The sequence below is a fragment of the Cyanistes caeruleus genome, chromosome 5, assembly GCF_971803275.1.
Source record: "Cyanistes caeruleus chromosome 5, bCyaCae1.hap1.1, whole genome shotgun sequence".
NCBI classification, from domain to species: domain Eukaryota; kingdom Metazoa; phylum Chordata; class Aves; order Passeriformes; family Paridae; genus Cyanistes; species Cyanistes caeruleus.
The window spans coordinates 3,400,507-3,419,013 of NC_141705.1; the positions used below are offsets into that span (position 1 = coordinate 3,400,507).

The 18,507-nt window shown below is 44.9% G+C and overlaps 1 protein-coding gene and 1 long non-coding RNA gene across 5 annotated transcripts in view; both read left to right on the forward strand.

The window, feature by feature from the left end:
• Positions 1 to 5,421, forward strand: part of SMOX (spermine oxidase) — a 68,146-nt gene extending 62,725 nt beyond the window's left edge. For all 4 annotated transcript variants that reach the window (XM_086888011.1, XM_086888010.1, XM_023926609.2 and 1 more), the window contains 2 exons: positions 3,473 to 3,633; positions 4,939 to 5,421. In XM_086888011.1, the coding sequence (XP_086744137.1) occupies positions 3,473 to 3,633; positions 4,939 to 5,076 (299 nt within the window). In that variant the 3' untranslated portion in view covers positions 5,077 to 5,421. The remainder of the gene's footprint in view (positions 1 to 3,472; positions 3,634 to 4,938) is intronic.
• Positions 5,422 to 6,422: 1,001 nt separating this feature from the next.
• Positions 6,423 to 17,649, forward strand: LOC147652864 (uncharacterized). The gene is made up of 3 exons (XR_015286542.1): positions 6,423 to 7,371; positions 10,835 to 11,011; positions 15,300 to 17,649. It is a non-coding gene; the product is annotated as an uncharacterized LOC147652864 (long non-coding RNA).
• Positions 17,650 to 18,507: the final 858 nt, after the last annotated feature.

Here is an 18,507-nt window from a genome sequence, read left to right on the forward strand (position 1 = left end):
TCACTTTGCCTTTTGTGGCTTTCATGTTCTGGGTATGAAATGCTCCATGCTCTTATTCTTCTGAGAAAGAATTCATTCATTACCAGGTAGGTTCCCGTCTCTCACTGTGTTTTCTCAGTCTGTTGCTCCTGTGGCCTTTCCTTTGGCTTCAGAGTATGTTATACCAGTTTTAAGTTAAATCCATTCTTTTAGGCTCACACTGAGAATCTCTCTGAGAATTGACCTTGAATTTCCCTCTCAGGTCGGTGTTGGGGATTATGTGGCTTTGCTGTGAAAAGCTCTGAGGATTGTTCTAACCTAAGAGCCATCAGCAATTACTGCTTTTCACAACTGGATGGTGAAAAGCAGTGTCCTCCAAATCTGATTAAATGGAATACCTCAGAGCAATTAGGAGCCTTGCTCTGCCTTCTTTGTTGGATAAGCTCCCAGAATGAGAAGCCAGAGGCTCCCTGCTGAAGGGATCACTGGAGCCTGTCAGGCTGCAGCTGGAGATGCCCTGAGTTTTCCTCCCTGGCCTCCAGCTATTTCTCTGGAGGGGAACAGATCTGTTTTAGGTTCTGCATCACATCTCCCAGTCCCATCTGGGTGTCTGGGGTAGCCACTCTGGTGTGGGGGCAGTACCACAGATCTCCCTTGGTGGAATCTTAGATCCCTGCTTTCAGGTAGGCAAATAAATCTGAGTGCTTTAATTTAGATTGGTGACTTGACTTTAGGGTAATTCAATCAGCCCCATAACCAATAAAGCTCTGTATCCACACCTCCCAGGAGCTGAAGAAAAATGGGATTGTGTGAGGCACAGGGAGTTGTCGTCCATAGCTTCACAAGTGGAAATCTGCAGCATGAAGATATGTGCCCTCCTGTTTTATTGAAGGCCAACATCCTTTTTTTAGCCATTTAATCTCTCTTTGGATGTTGGAAACTGAGAAGTTTCTACATCTGTGTTGTTACTTTTATCTGTGGACAAAGGCACATTTACCCTGTTTAAAAGCAGAATGAGAAAGTCCAGTGAAGTATGTTCCTTGAAGGACTGTGGCTCTCAGTCTTTGTAGTTTCTGTCTTCAAACAACAGCTCAGAATCAGAGCTTTCACTACATGCTCCTCTCTGACCTTCAACCAAATTTCCCCTCTGGGTCTCCTGGTTTTCCTCTTGGAAACAGCTGCTTGCATTAAAAAGTGCAGAAATTCAGAGTGCAGGGGCACAGTAGCTGCACAGTGGACACTTGGCTCTTGCTGATGTGGCCTGATGTGCTGGAGAGCCTGGAAGGAGCTCATGGGAATGGATGTGGATATGGAAATGTGTACCAGCTATGGAAGAGGCATCACCAGGCCACTGCAGAGACTCCTTTTATTTGAAAACCCCTGGTGTGCTGTTTTTGTCCAGTGCTCTGGGGTGGGTGGCTGCCTCAGCCCTGCCTGGGGAGTGTTCTCTGACAGCTTCCATGGTGTGTTCTCCTGGGCTTTCCCACAGCCCTCAAAAATAAAACATGATAACTTATTTCCTTGACACATCTGAGAGCTCCCAGTTCTCAGACTCCCTTGGGCTTTCCACTTCCAGGCATTCCTGCTTTGAAGAGTCTTGCAGGAACATATTTTAGAGGCCTTTGTTATGTAAAGCTGTTGCTCCTGAAACAACATTGCTTTGTAGGATGTGTTTTATTTGTGGGATGTATTTATTTGCTAGTCTGTGCCGTATTTTGATCTGGGGTCTGGTTTTAAAGTGTTCTCAGAGTACTCTGGGCAGGCCATCCAGGAGTCTCTGTTCCAGCCCCTTATTCCAGAGCTCTGGCTGGCAGGATACTCCTAAAAACAGAAGCTGAACCAGGACCCGCTCTTGATTTTAAGGAGCTGATGGTACTGCTGAATAATAGTTTATAAGGACTAAATAATGCATTGCCTGACCAATGTTTACATTTGGGTGTGTCCCTCTAAGCTGGGATGAAGAAAGTGGGGGAATTTGGGTTGTCTCATGGCAGACTGAACATCTTGAGCTGTCACAGAGTCAGGGTCTGAAGCAGGGATAGGATGTGAACATCTCAAAACTCCTACTTTTTGAACTTTTGGAATCACAGAATTGCTTAAGTTGGAAAAGCCCTTTAAGATCATTGATCCCAACTGTTCCCCCAGCACTGCCAAGGCCACCACTGCCCCATGTCCCTAGGATGCCACATCCTCATGGCTTTTAAATCCCTCCAGGGATGGGAACTCCCAACACTGCCCTGGGCAGCTCTGCCAGGGCGGGACAACCCTTTCCATGAAGAATCCTAGAATGGTTTGGGTTGGAAGGGACCTTCATGATCATCCAGTTCCAGTTCCCCTTGCTGTGGAAGATTTCAACTCAACCCAAGTAGCTGAACCTTGCTTGGATACATGATGTTGCCTTAAGGGTGGATCTTGGCTCCTGCAGAGGGAATTCCTCTTCATTGGAATTCTCCATGTCCTTCCTCCTGTTCCTCTCCTGCCATGCCAGATACAATCATGGGACTCCAACAAAAGCAGAGACACTGAGATGATCCAAAACCAGCCTAGCAGGAGGATCTCCAAAGTGTGACTCTTGTAGCTGAGGCTCTTGTGCCACCAGCTGGTGGTCTGCAGTCCTGGATCTCATGTTTTCCAAGGTCTTTGGGATGGGGACAGTGGCTGATGATGACCATGTCGTGGGTGCATTCTTCATCTCTAGGTCCTATACCCTCTTAGCAGTGGAAATCCAGCCTCAAAAGTCTTCTTTCCATGCCTTGTGCGTTAAATAAACAGAGTCTCCTGGATTGTAGCTTGATTTTGGAGACAACTTTTGTATAGGGAAGCTGTTGGAACGAGTTAATAACAGGCTTTGAGAACTTTCTGACAGGTTTTTCAATACCCCCACATAATGAAGATTTGCCTTTCCTCTTTGGAGGCACATCTCTCTCACAAGGCTGCCTAAACATCCAATTTAGACTGGGCACTCAATTAAATACATAAATTTTGGTGAGATCAATCATGTTGGTCACCACCAGGCTCCCCACTGCAAATGTGACCAGAAGATTCTTTGTATTTCCAACCAGAATGTGTCCTGAAGCTCCCCAGTCTTTTAGAACTTAAACATTTTAGTGATCCTTTCCAAAATAAATCAGAGAATCATTTAAGTAGGAAAAGGCCTCCAAGTTCATGGAATCCAGCCTGTGACCAATTCCCCACCTTGTCAAGCAGGCCAAGGCACTTAGTGCCTGGTCCAGTCATTCCTTGGACACCTCTAGGGGTGGAGACTCCCAACACATTCCTGGAAAATGGAAGAGCTGAGATGAAAAGGGAGGTAATTTCTGTTATATAAATAGGTAAAACTTCTCTAATGGAAGAGAGATCTGATTTGGGGGCTCTGCTAGGACAGATGTTGAATAAATCAGAGAGAATCCCCATCACACCCACACCTTGCTCAGGCTCTGCCCTCTTCCCTCTTGGATAAAATCTGACTTTTTGCCTTCCGCTTTCCATCCAGGGAATCCAAACATTCCGAAACCTCGCCGGATCCTGCGGTCCTCCTGGGGCAGCAATCCCCACTTCCGTGGATCCTACTCCTACACCCAGGTTGGGTCTAGTGGGGCCGACGTAGAGAAACTCGCGAAACCACTGCCTTACGCCGAGAGCTCCAAAACTCCTGTGAGTATGGGGTCTGTGGCAATAAAACTGACAGGACGCTGGGCAGCAGGTTTTTGGGGAGGGAGGCTGAAAGAGAAAATCCCTGCTTTGGCCTCCAGTAGTGTGTTTTCCCTTTTTTGTTTTTTGTACAAATGGTGCCTCTGTGGACAAATGATGTGTGTAGGATTTTACCTCTTTGGCGTGTGGAATGCCAACATCTCAGGGATTCCCTTATCTCTCCCTGAGTTTATCAAGAGCTGCACATGTGTGACATGTGGAACTGTGATATCTGCATTTGATGACCCTCAGCCCTATTGTCCAGTTCAGAATTCCTCAGGAAGGCACGTGCTAATCTGTTTTAAAGATTATTATTATTTTTTATGACCCTGCTGATTTCTAGGTCTGAATGTGTCAGGCGTGAATATTATGAAATCTTTCTGTGCTGGCAGTGCAGGCTGAGGGAGGCCCAGTCCTTGGCAGGAGATGATGAATTTTCTCCCCAGACACTGCCTTTGCTTTCTGAATTTAGCAGGGAGTGCTGGAGCACACATGGAGGTGGTTACACGGCTCAGGAACACATTAAGCCAAACTCACCCCATCACTCAGGGTTATTGTGTCCAAATCCAAAGGCTGATGAAAATGCAGACTTCCAGCAGCTTCCCAGTCCATTTCCTCCACCAGAGCCTGGCCCCAGCAGAAATAATTTTATTCAGTGCAGAAATCTACTTAAGAAAACCCAGCAGGAGTTTTAGGAATCTTTCTGTGTAGCTCCCAGGGAAATCCTCTGAGAAATTCCTGCCTCAAATCCGAGTTGCAGTTCTTGCAAGCCCCTCACTATTGGTGTAAGAGATACAATGCTGTGTCTCACCCTCTGGGTTCTGAGACATGACTGGTATTCTTCTGAAGTTGCTGTCCAGAAGAAAAATTCCCTTAATGCCTGAAAGACCAAAGTTTAATTTAGGGGAGCAAAGGGAGGAGATGGTACAGGGCAGATGCTCTGTGCCTTGTGCAGGTTTGGTTAAGGTTTTTGGAACTGGCATCTTGTGGTACATCTCCTGGGGGTTTTGAGGAACAGTACTCCAAATCAGATGGATGCCCCTGGATCCCTGGAAGTGTTCCAGGCCAGGCTGGATGGGGCTTGGAGCAACCTGGGCTGGTGGAAGGTGTCCCTGCCCATGGTAGGAGGTAGAACTGGATGATCTTTCAGGTCCCTTCCAGCCCAAACCATCCGGTGTGGGAGGGCACAGAAATTTTGTTTCCTTTTAGCCTCCCACCTGCTTCCCAGTAAGTTGTGCTGATCTGTGCCCCTTCTGCTGTGCCCTGCAGCCCATGCAGGTGATGTTTTCAGGGGAGGCCACTCACAGGAAGTATTACTCCACGACCCACGGTGCTGTGCTCTCTGGGCAGAGGGAGGCTGCTCGGCTCATCGAGATGTACCAGGACCTGCTGCAGTGCCCGACCTGAGGGAGCCCTGCCTGACCACCACCACCTCCCAAATCCTCCTGCAGGTGTGTGGAGAGGGCTTCTGTTTTATTTCAGTTCACAGTAGAACAGCCTTTTATCTTTTCTATTAAAATAAATAAATAAATAAATAAAAAGTCCTAATTGTTAAAAGCGTTAGTCACCAATAGCTTCATTTCCATGTGCTGTATTGTTAACAGGGAAGGGTGCTCCTTTTGGTCTGGTTAAACTGTTTCTCTGTCATTTTAATTCTAATTTCACTTTTGGTGCCTATCATGTTCGTTTTGTTTCTTTTTTCTTTCTGTATTGTAAGTGCCTTCTATACTAAAATAAATGTTGTAATAAAAAGACCGGGTGCTGTGGTACTTCCTGGACACTTCACTTCCACTTCTTTTATTCAACATTACAAAAATAGGATTTTTTTATCTCCCTATAAAATTTGGAGTAGGAAGAAAACAGGTTGAAAATAGGTCAGAAACACATTACACAAATGCTGTTTGTATGGAAGAATCTTCCCAAACCAGAGATTTCCTCTGCCAGCAATACAATCCTGACCAAAAAGGTCTGGTTAGGGCAGAGCTGACAGCACTGTGGTCAGTGTGGTCACTGGCCCAAGGCTGCCAGAGCTCACAGGGTGTTTGGGCAACGCTTTCAGCACAGGGTGGGATTCTTGGGATGCCCTGTGCAGGACCAGGAGTGGGATTTGAGGATTCTTGTGGGTCCCTCCCAACTCAGGATATTCTTTTGTTGTCTTATGCTTTAATTGAATGTCCTCCAGTGCAGCAGGAGCACTTGTCCCCATCCAAGCAGCCCCTGGACTGTGCAGATGTGTGTCACTAAGTCCAGATGTTAGTGACTCCCAAGGTTTTGTCTGGATCATGTGGAAATTGCCATCAGGAATGAGAAACTGATTTTTTTTTTTACTTCCTCTGAGAAATAAATCATGTTCTTCTTTAAAGTCAAGTGAACACAATGTAGCCATCAGCATAGTTTAAAGATATCTAAACAGTTTCCAAAAATAAAAGTTTTCAGGGTGAAGACCATGGGCGTTTAGCCACTGCCTTATCTCCCTGCATTCCATTTCTCCATCTGGCTGGCTGCTGGCCAGAGCTCCATGTGCAGAGTGAGGGATGTGTCTGCTTTGGCATCTGCTGCCCCTTGTGAAGCCTCCCTTCCCTCTCTGTGCGTGTGGGGCGGGAGTTGGGTTGATAAATGAGGTACAGAGGGGAGGAAGGGGGACAGAGAGAGGGAAAAATCCCCCTCCAGAGGGTGAGTCAGTGCATCCCAAGATAAATTTCTGCAGAGGAGGCACCAACTTTGGCTCTCTCCAAGCTCAGCTGAGCTGTGCTGGTCCCCTGCTGTAGTGTGGAGGTGGGATGCCTTCCTGGCTGCTGGAGAGCTGGGAAGGATGGTGGTGTGTTGAATTTATTGCTGTTTTTCTCTCTTTTCATCCTGTTACTGAGTTGAGAGGGAGTTGGGCTGCTGGAAAAGAGATTGAGGAGAGATAAAAACTCTCTCCAGCTTCAATCACTCAGAGCTCAGCCTCAAGGAGCCAGAGCTGATTTCCCAGCAGCCAGATCCGTTGCAAAGTGAAATCTGAGGAGAAAGCCAAATCCTTTGGGCATGTGAGGCTACGACACAGGAAAAAACAAGGAGTTGCTTTTTCTCTTCAGTGAAGAAATTTAAGAAGAAATTCTCACTGAAAAGGTGGTTGGACACTGGAAGGGGCTGCCCAGGGAGGTGGTGGAGTCCTCATCCCTGAAAGTGTCCAAGGAAGAAATGGATGTGGCACTCAGTGCCCTGGTCTGGGTGACAAGGTGGGGATCAAAGGCTGAACTTTGACCTCGGATGTCTTTTCCAGCCTAAATGATTCTGTGACTCCTGTGCCTTCTTTGTTCATGGGACATCCCAGGAAAGCTGCTGTGCTGGTGGCCAGAGTTTCAGAGCTGCTTTTTCTGCTCTGTGCAGGTGGAATGATGATGGTTTGCTGAGCAGGGATCTGGGTCAGGTCAATCCATCTCACTCCTCTCCTGCCATCACTCACCAGCAGCCCAGCCTTTAAAATGATGCTCATGTTCCAGAGACGCTAAATTTAGCAGCTGTTTACTAAGGGGTATTTAAAATTAGCAGCAAAGGCCACCCTGAGCATGTGACAGGGAGAGGTGGTGTCACCACGGGGCTCTGTGACCCTGCACGCTGCTCGCCCTTCTCCAAGACCTGTGGCATCTTCATTCCAGCTGTGCCCACCAAGAGCTCCGTGATGAAGGTTGGTGGAAAGCAGATGGAGGTGCTGGCAAGGTAAGATGCATCTAATTACTCAGAATTAATTAGGGGTTGCTGCTCCTGGCTGGCTGTGTGGGGAGGGCAGCAGGTGGGAACAGCGGGGTGCTCCAGAGGTGGGGCTCCCAACCCCCCTGGGTGATGGTGCCCTGCAGGAATGGGCATGGCTGTCCCTGCCTGCCCCTCTCCTGCGTGATCCAGGAAAAATCATTCACAAAATTTGATTGAGAAAATTATTAGGAAATATTTCATCATGGGAAGGGTGCCCAGGGCAGTGGTGGTGCCCCTGTCCCTGGAGGGACTTAAAAGCCGTGTGGATGTGGCACTTGGGGACACGGTCAGTGGTGGCACTGGCAGTGCTGGGGGAATGGTTGAACGACCAATTCTGTGGTTCTGTTCCTTAAACTCGGTAGCAAGAAATGCTTTGAAAAAGAGGTTTTTTTTTTAAAAAAACCCCCAAACTGAAGTAGATGCTCAGCGCCCCTCTTGCACCAGGAGAGAGGTGGAATTACTGGGCAGGTCCTGGCTTCTGCCTTCACACCCCTCCTTGCCCAAATCCGTGAGCAGAGCACCCCGTTAGTGTCACCGTGTGGCCAATCCCAGAATCACGGAATTAAGGCTGGAAAAGAGCTCTAAACTCTCATCCAGCCTGGATGGTGACATGGAGTGACCCGTGGTAGCCCATGCACAGAGGGGACCACCCGGACTCTGCAGCAGCACCCTGAATCCAGCAGGATTTTCTGGCTCAGGGCTGTGGATATTTGCAGAGTTTAGGGCTGTGGATATTTGCAGAGTTTAGGGCTGTGGATATTTGCAGTTTCACCCTTTCCCCCTGACAGGAGTGGCCCAGGATCCATACTGGGCTCTGAACTGTACAAGTGGGCACCAGCCAGGCTGTTCAGGGATTCTGATTATAAAATGAAGGATGGGGCTTAGTGCCCCGGGAATTCCCTTGGTGCTGAATTATCTGCAAACACGGACCCAAAGCAGAAAAAGGAGCCTGGGACCCACTGGGAGGTTCTGAGACAAACTCGGTGAAACAGCAGTGGAACTGCGGGTGCTCAGTGATGGAGAACGTGGGTTCTGGCTCTCCACTTGGAAAGGTTGGATATTTTCTCCTCCTGGAGCCGCCCCTGAGGTGAGACCACGGACTTCTCCGTGCACCTTCTGCAAGCTGAGCACACCCCGGGAAAGGTGATTTTGTGCTGCCATCTCGTGGCACTAAAATATTCTTTAGAAACAGTAAGAATTGGACACACTTGAGAGACACCTGCAAACTCACTCAGGAGTGAGGGGAGAGCAGTGGGAGCCCAGAGGGGTGAGCACAGATTTGATCCTTTATCACTGGTTCTCTTTCCATTCCTGGAGTTCCCTGAGGTATCCCTGGAGGTCTGGCAGGACCTGTGGAAGGTGGGTGGAAGAAGCTGGATGATCTCCCAGCGCTCTGAGCTCAAGTCTGTGAGGTTTTGGCCACCCTGCAGGCTCCCTGGGACACCCAGTGCCCAGCGCTGGGGATGTGGCTGGCTCAGGAGCATCCCACCCACCAGGGAATTCGGGTGTCCCTTTGGAGAAATAATTGATTAATCGGGTCCTGGGTGAGGATCCAGCCGGGATGTGGTGGATATGGAGGACTGCTGTGAGTTTCAGGGATGCAGAATCATGGAATGTTGTGGGTTGGGAGGGACCTTAAGGCTCATCTCCTTCCACCCCCTGCCATGGGCAGGGACACCTTCCACTGGAGAAACCACAGGGGGTGAGAAACTGATGTGAAACTTCTCCAAACAAAGGATTCTGATACCAGTTACAGCCTGATCCAATGCAAAACTCCCTCCAAAATCCTTTTGTGAAGCACAGGGAGAGATTTCCCAACCCCAGTTATCCTGGTGGGCTCACAGCGGGTGCTTTGCTGTGAGTGCCTCTGAGTAACAAGAGTGGGAGAAGAGGAAAAAAAAATAAATAAGAAAATGGAGAAATTGGAGAAGGAGGACACTGAAGGGGACAGTGTCCCTTTTCTCATGGGCAGTGTGGCTCTGGCCAGCGTGGCTGCCTGTGGGCCATTTGTCAGGTATTTGGGAACTGAGCACAGCCAAGAGAAAAGACAACAGCCGAGACAGGGATCCAGGGACTGGAAAAGTTGATTTATAAGGAGAGAGATTGAAAAAAAAATAAAATAGTGGAGCTAAATTTGTCACGTTTGGCTGGGCAGGGGGTGAGGGCTGAGCTGGTAGATGCCAGGAACTGGGAGGGGATTTGGGATGCTCAAGGGAGGATTTTTGGCTGTTGTGGGTGACGTGGATGGGTGCAGATGACGTCTTAGCCAGGAGAGAGGGCATTCACCCATGCTGAGAAGGGAACACGGATATACAGTGGGGCTGTGCTTGGAGTCACCAGCTGAGGGCTGTAAACCTCCAGGAAACTCTGGCACAGCAAAGCAAAGCAAAGCAAAGCTCTCCTGGCCTGCCCTGCCTCGCTTCATTTCCAGCACAGCTGCAAACCCTGAATGTCCCTGCTTGCTGGGAACTCACTTCAAAGTCCCAATGGATGCTTCCTTCCTGCTTCAAAATCCAAATGGATGCTTTCTCCTTGCTTCAAAATCCAAATGGATGTTCCTTGCTGGCCTGGGGATGTTCAGACTGTCTTGGTGAACGGGATGTGCTTGGCTCATGAGTATGGGCAGCAATCTTTGCTTGTTCCTGGTCACTCTCCTGTTCCTGCGTGGAAGGGTTGAATTTTTGTGATGACAACCATTGTGTCCTGTGTGGTAGGAACAAAAGATGCCTGCAAAAGCCAGGAAGCATGGATATCCTGAGCTGGAAAGGACCCACCAGGATCATCCAGCCCAGCCTCTAGCCCTACACAGACCCCCCAACAATCCCACCCTGGGCATCCCTGGCAGCGCTGTCCAAACTCTCCTGGAGCTCTGGCAGCCTTGGTGCCCATTCCCTGGGGAGCCTGGGCAGTGCCAGCACCCTCTGGGGAGAACCCTTCCCTGATCTCCAACCTAAACCTTCCCTGGGACAGCTCCAGCTGTTCCCTTGGGGTCTGTCACTGTCACAGAGAGCAGAGATCAGAGCTGTCCCTCAGGAGGAGCTGCAGACCCCAATGAGTCTCTCCTCAGTCTCCTCCAGGCTCCCATCCAGTCCTTCCCTGCCACCTTCTCTCCTCTGGACCACTGCTTCCCCTTCCTCACTAACCTGAGCTCATCTGGACCTCCCTCACTCATGGTGAGGTGTGCTGGCTGTGTCCATCCCCTTGTGCTTCTGGCTGGGTGTGGTGTTTCCAGACACCCCAGGGCTCATGGGGTGACCCTGCTTGGCCTCCCCAGCTGTCACACAGGGTGGCACAGGGGGTACTTTGGCCTCTCTGCAGAGCTGTGGGTGCACTGGGTCTCGCTGCAATTTGCAGTCAGGAAAATGTGCCTGAGCAAACACCTTGTTTGGGGTGTCCTCCTTCCTGATCATCACTTTGCACCCCTTGGTAGGGTGTGAGAATCCACCTCACCTTGGAATCTCCGCTCCTGCACGGATTCTGCTCTCAGTGTTGTCCTGCTGAGGAACCACAGGCTGGGCTGTGGCTTTGTTGATTTACCCCTGAGATGGTCCCTGGAGCCTTGGATCCCTCTGCTGGCAGAGCCAGAGCCTGAACTGGACATTTTAGGGTAAGGATAGATCCCGACCCTTGTTTTGAGGATGTCTGAGGTGACCACCCCATGTCCTGCCTGTTGGTCCCTGTGCTGGTGGCACCCATCCTGCTCCTTCACCTCACTCCATCTCAGCCACACCCTGACACCTTCCATCTCTGCCCAGGTTTAGGGACAACCTGAGAGCTTGGATCCTTTAATTCCTGCTGCCCTCTCCATTACAACATCAATTTAATTCCCACGTAGTTCTTACAGGATGCCTGGGAAAGGCAGGGAGATTCTCCACCACTCTTCCACGATGCTGAGCCCAAGGAAACCTTCTGCCTACACTTTCAAACAATAAAAAAACTTCTCCATCCCTGAAGAACAGGAACATCAAGCTGCTTCCTGACACAATTGGCTCTAACTCAGCTGGGCTTTCAGCACAATCAGGGAAGAGCAATGACAACTTTTTCCCCTGAAACCTTTTCAGATGAGGAATAACTTTAGGCCAGCTTTCTCTGCTGCCTGGATCCTGTCTGGAGATGATGCAGTCGGTGTTTTGTGCGTGGCTTAGCAAGGGATGGCTCTTCTGGTCAAACCCACCTCTGCCCTTCACCTTTTTGGACCACATTTTTAGGTGGAAAAGCCCTTTTTTGGAATACTTCACCGAACCCCACCTCACAAAAGGAAGCATTAAGGCATCCCCCTTCCAGAGAACCTGTCCTGTCAGGTAACCTGCAGTGCAGGTGGGGAGAGAGTCAATAGTGACAAGTCAGAGGTGGGTGGAAAAGTGTGGATTTTATCTGGATTTGCTCTCTGTTGTCACTGCAGCTGAGTCATGGTTTTGTTTGCTTGAACTGAAAATCCTTGGGAAAAAAAAAAGTGTATTTATATAGATACACATACATAAATACACTCCTAACATATGTAGACACACTCATATTCTTTATATATTTTCATATATAAATATATTTTGATCTAAAGTATAGACATGTTTTAAGGATTAGATGTAGAATTGGATGTAAAATTTCTATAGAATAAAATTTTAATATAAGATTCTTATACACACGCACACATATATATAAAATACATATCTATGTTAATATTATATTTATTTATATTTATATTTATATTTATATTTATATTTATATTTATATTTATATTTATATTTATATTTACATTTCTTATTATATATATTACTATAGCATAATATATTACGTAATATATTTATTTATAATTATATTATTTATTTTATATATTATAATATAATATTATAATTATTATATATTATAATGTTTATATATTTATAATATTATATTATAATATTATAGTATTTATTTTATTATATATTATTAGGGTTAGGTTTAGGGTTAATAATAATAATATATTATTAATATATAATAATTATAATTAATAATAATATATTATTATAATATATATAAACAGATATATTTATATTTATATTTATATTTTTATTTGCATTTATATTTATATTTATATTTATATTTATATTTATATTTATATTTATATTTATATTTATATTTATATTTATATTTATATATTTATATTTATATTTATATTTATATTTATATTTATATTTATATTTATATTTATATTTATATTTACATTTGTTATTATATATATTACTATAGCATAATATATTACGTAATATATTTATTTATAATTATATTATTTATTTTATATATTATAATATAATATTATAATTATTATATATTATAATGTTTATATATTTATAATATTATATTATAATATTATAGTATTTATTTTATTATATATTATTAGGGTTAGGTTTAGGGTTAATAATAATATATTATTAATATATAATAATTATAATTAATAATAATATATTATTATAATATATATAAACAGATATATTTATATTTATATTTTTATTTGCATTTATATTTATATTTATATTTATATTTATATTTATATTTATATTTATATTTATATTTATATTTATATTTATATTTATATATTTATATTTATATTTATATTTATATTTATATTTATATTTATATTTATATTTATATTCACTTTTTTTTTAATGTATATAAAATAGAAACATATCACTCCCAGAGCTCTCTTAAACTGCCCATGCTGTGGACTTTGCAAAGTGCCCACACTTTGAATTGACTTTGAATTCCCAGACAAGTTCTGCACTCAGATCCCTCCCCACAGCCCTGCAGTCCCACCCTCCTCCTGTTCCCTCAGCCTGTGCAGTGTCACGTCCTTGCTGTGCAGTGGTGTCACTGCAGCCACGCCTGTTGCTCCAGGAGAAATATTTCCACTGGGAAATGCAGGAGTGGGAGAGAAGGAGCCTTGCTGAGGAGACTCAGCACTGCTCACCCCTGCTCTGGGGACAGCTGGGACACTCTACACGCTCTTCTCGACTAAAGGGACCTCAGCTCATCCTGGGCTGGGAAAGGTTTCCTTCTCCTGGGGGATTTGGGTCACCGTGGATGTGCCAATCCACTCTCCCTGTCCCCTCAGGGAACACAGGAAGGAGAAAGAGAGAGCAAATGAGAAGGTAATTTAGAGGGAGAGTTGGGGTTTTGGAAGAGGGATCTCCAGGGGGCAGGGGCTCTGAACACAATGCCAGGCACATGAGTTGCTGCCTGGAAATACCACCAGGAAAAAAAGCAATTTTTCACTGGGCAGGTGTTCTTGCTCCACATTTCAGTGAGAAATCTTCACAGAATCACAGAATAGTTTGGGTTGGAAGGGACATCAAAGCTCATCTCTTTCCAACCCCCTGTCATGGACAGGGACATCTTCCACTGTCCCAGGTTGCTCCAAGCTCCATCCAGCCTGGCCTTGGGCACTTCCAGGGATCCAGGGGCAGCCACAGCTTCTCTGGGCACCCTGTGCCAGGGCCTGCCCACCCTCACAGGGAACAATTTATTCACAATATCTAATTTAAATCTCTCCTCTTTTAGTTTTAAACCATCCCTGCTGTCCTATCACTTTCTACCTGTTTAAAAAGCTTCTCTTTTTTTACAAGCTCCCTTTGACTGCTTTCAGTCGTGCAGCACCTCCTGGGCTGTGGTATGACAATCCCTGCTCCCACTGTCCAAAAGAGTGTTCTTCTTTTAATTTCACATCCCTTCCTGCCACTGGCTGTCATCTCCAAATGCCAGGGGGACATGGGTGGTGGCAGCCCCTCTGGAGCCCTGTGCCTGCCTGGTAGAGGCTGTTTGCATCTGAGAGCCTCAAGTGCTGCTGCTCTGACCAAACACACGAGTTTTAGATGTTTGATCATAGCACTGGCCCTTCTCCAGGCAGTCAAAACCCCTGGTAGAATCAGCCATATGAAAAATTTGGCAGCTTCTCTGCATAGTTTGAATCATTCATGGAAGGTCAAAGATATTCTTTGCTGGATTTTTTTTTTCTTTATTTTTTTTTTTTTCCTGACATAGGCACTTTCTGGTGAATCTGCTCTCAATTTTGTCCCTTCACATGTGATTATTCAGCTTTCTTCACTGATGGGTTTGGGCAGGGAGCTGGACTCGATGATCCTTCTGGATCCCTTCCAAATGCAGATATTCTGTGATTCTCTGTGGGATGCAATCAAAATGTTGAAATCCCTCTCATGTACCTGGCAGGGAACTCTGCCCTCTGGGTGTCTCTGGTTTAATCTGGTGGGATTTAGTGGTGTCCATGTCACATCAGCTCTCCAGCAGATCCTTCAGTGCCATGAAACACAAGATATCTTTCCAATCCCTGGCTCTGCTTTATCCTCTGGCCTCATTCCACCTCAGTGCCTGGGCAAGAGCAGAGGTGCTGGTGGATTTCTTGATGCAAGGAGACCATAAATCATAAATAATGCAAATTTTAATGATTTCCAGGTCGTCAGTGCAGGAGTGGAGGAGGGATGGTGGCCTGGAGCAGATCTTGCTATGGTGGAGAGAGAAATTGGATACTGGGGAAGGGATTTGGGAGAGTGAGATTTCCCCAGTCACTGCATGAATGGAGTATTCTGAGCCCCACCAAGGTTTTGGAAGGAGGCAGAGGGAGAAGGAAAGGTGCTGATGTGATTCAGAACACTCCTGATAGGGACAGATCTGAGCCAGCCTCAGCTGAGAAACAAAAAACATCGGGAGAGATGAGGATCAGTGGGCTCAGATATGGGACTGCTCACAGCCAGACCTCCCAGAGGTCAGAACAATGCTCAGATTTTTATTTATTTCCTTTGGAGCTGATTTTTCCACAGCTGAGTGCTTCATTTTGGGCCTCTGTTGAACTGCAACTCTGTTAGATCAGAGCAGCAGCCCTCCAGTAACTGGAACCATTTTCTTCTTAGCTCAGAATCATCAAGGAAGAGGATAAAGAGGAGGAGAAGGACACAAAAAATGAAATTTTGCACCAGTGAGAGTCAATTGGTGCCACATCACCAGGCACAGGTGACACAGGGTGATGGCCCTGTGTGAGCCAACCTTTGCCTTTACACACCTAAGCAGATATTGCTGCTTGCTCTGCATGAAAACCACGCTTCCCAGAGAGAAAACAAGGAAGAATTTATGGAAAACAAAAAAAAAGGAGAGAAAAAAAAAAGTTTTCTTTCTGAGTAACTGCGTATGTACACAGAGAATATGGAAGTGCTTTTATCATAAACAACAATTGCAATAAATAAGATCATTTTTCGTATCCACTGGGGAGGCGGCGAGGATATATTAGCATAAAAGTGACTCAGTCTCTAAGTCTAGATGCTTCTGAGTGCACCACATTTATTTTCCACTTTCAATGGCAAATTTCACTTCCAGTCATCAGCATTTTTTCCCTAGCTGATGATATTTACAGACTTTTTTTTTTTGGTTGTTGTTTTCTTGGAGAGAGTGAGAAAAATCCAGCCGAGGGAGGCATTTTTGGTTAACTTTCTCAATTTCCTGGGTAAATGCTGTTTGTGCCCTCAAATGGCTCCCAGGCCCTGCTGGGGCTGGAAATGTGAGCTTGATGTCACCCATGTGGAGTGTCCTGGAGAGGGGAGTCACAACCAGCTCCTGCTGTGCTCCACGGACTCTTCTCCCCTCTCCTGGCACCCACCTTGGTGGGACTCAAACACTGGGATATCAGGGTGGGATTTTCCCTTGGAAACACATCACCTGACCTTGGTGCCCTTTCAGCTTCTGACCCTTCTGATGATGGGAAAGATGTAATGAAAAGCTCTGAGCAGTCAGAGTAAAATTTGGGTGATGAAAACTTAGGTCATGTCTGATTTATGAGCTCTGCCAGGGTGTGGGGTGTGCCGACCTCCAGAGCACATCCTAAACGAAACAACAGGGACTGCTTTCTCCCCCTGATCGTAAACAAATCAAAACCAGCAGGGGAGAAAGGCAGTTTTACTTCTTCTTTCATTATCTTTTTAATATCCTGGATGGCAGCCAGTGTTTCTCAATTAAGTGTCTTTAAAACTGTGCCCAGCCAAGTCTGGCTGTTTGAGGGGTGTATGAGCAGCTGCTCTGAGGCCTGATGAGAGCTGCTGCTTCTGGGGCTCTTCAGAACCTCTAATCTGCTTGTTTCTCTCCAGGAGAAAATGTAAAGCTCTGCCCTCTGCATGTCGTGGAAAAGGGGATGGCATTTGTCACCGTAGCCTCAGAGGAATTTCACCCAAGACAAGTGGTGTCCAACCAAAAAATCCATCTCCTAAAGCTGGAAGCCTCACACAGATGGGATCTGTTTTCCAAAGGATCATAGGAGTGAGGATTTAATGATGTTGAAGGTGTCTAATTCAGTCCTTTGCTCAGCACTGGGCCAGTATCAAGTTGCCCTGGGTCTTGTTCTGGGTAGTTTCAGGTATCTCCAAGGTGTAGCTGCAGAGCTTTTCTGGATCCCTGGTCCAGGGCTGCACTGGACTCAGAGGAAACACTTTTTATTTGTTTCCAGTGGGAATTCCCCTTGTTGGATGTTGATCCCACCACCTCTGAGGGGAGCCTGGCTCTGTCTTTGCCCTCCAGTGCAGCAGCTCAGCCAGATCTCCACCTAAAACCTTCTTTTGTCTGGAGCGGATGAACCCAGCTCCCTCAGCATCTCCTGGAGCGCATCCTGCACACTCCTGACCATTACTGTGGTCAGGACTTGTCCAGGTGGCTTGGCATGGCCTTCAGGCAGAGTGGCATCCTTATCCACACTGTCCTTATCCCAGGGAAATCTCCCAGAGACCTGCTGATCTCCAGGATGGAAGCCCAGATGTCTCCCCTGGATGGGGAAGCATAACACTGCTTTAACTTTTCATTCATTAATTATTGATGGCCTATGCAAATGCTAAGGTCTTTTTTTCTTTCTCTTTCATTTTTTGTCCCCTTTTCTTTTCAACTGGTGCTGATATTCTGGCTGCTCTGTTTGATCTGAGACTCTCAAAGCAAGAGGTTCACCCAGCTCCTCTTTCAAGCTGTCTCAGAATGAGCTGCAGAGCTGGGAGCCTTTTCCTCCTTTTGTTCTGCACTTGGCTGAGAGATTCCAATTTCATTTGAAGATATTTCAAAGTCCTTGTTCAATTATTTTGGTACTATATCCCTCCATCAGATATATTACCTCTTGAAGAAACCTAGGGTTTGGGATATTTTTAAGCTCTGTTAGATATTTCTAACCTAATGCAATTAAGGATTTTGTATTGTTTTTCTTATTTACTTAAATTATTAAAAGATAGACACTAATTCTGAGTTGTGCCTGTTCACTGCCCATGATTTTTTTTTTTTTTTTTAATTTTCCTGTGTTGCTAGTGGTATTTTCAGGAATACATTGACACAAGCACCATTTTATTTAAAATATTTAAATAAATAAATAAAATATGTAATAATAAATAAAATATTAAATTTTAACTTAAATTAATTAAAAATTTAAATAATAAGTAAAATATATTATTTTATATATATAAATATATGTAAAATATATTATTTTATATATATAAACATATATTTTTTATCTTCTTGAATATTGTATTTATTTTATTGAATAATATTTATTTTATTGAATAAAATATTATTTCTTCATTTATAATTATTTATTTTATTGAATGATAATGAATATTATTATATTATTACTATGTTATTAATCATAATTATTTATTAATTATGATTGATATAATGGTTATTATATTATTATATATTTATTATATAGAATATTATTTATTAAATAATAAATAAAATATGGCCTTGTTTCTATATTCAGTAGTTTTTCCTGAGAAAGTTCCCCTCCCTCTAAGCTGTCAAGGGATAAGGTAAAAGGTGGAATAAAGGTTTGATGACAGGTGGAATAAACAGAGAAGAAGCAAAAAAAAAGGTATGACTAAAGTAATTTCTGACACTGGACAAAGTTTATTAGGTCCCACAATTGTCACTGTACTCCAAGAAGATCTGGAACAAGTGTGAGGAGGTTGGGGACAGTTTGGTGGCAATCCTTCGTTACCCAGGGCAGCCAAAGCTAATGCTAATTGTGAATATTTGGATCAGCAGGTGCTGAATTTGATGCTGTTGTGCACTCAGGAGAAGACAGCAGCACCCAGGGAGGGGCTG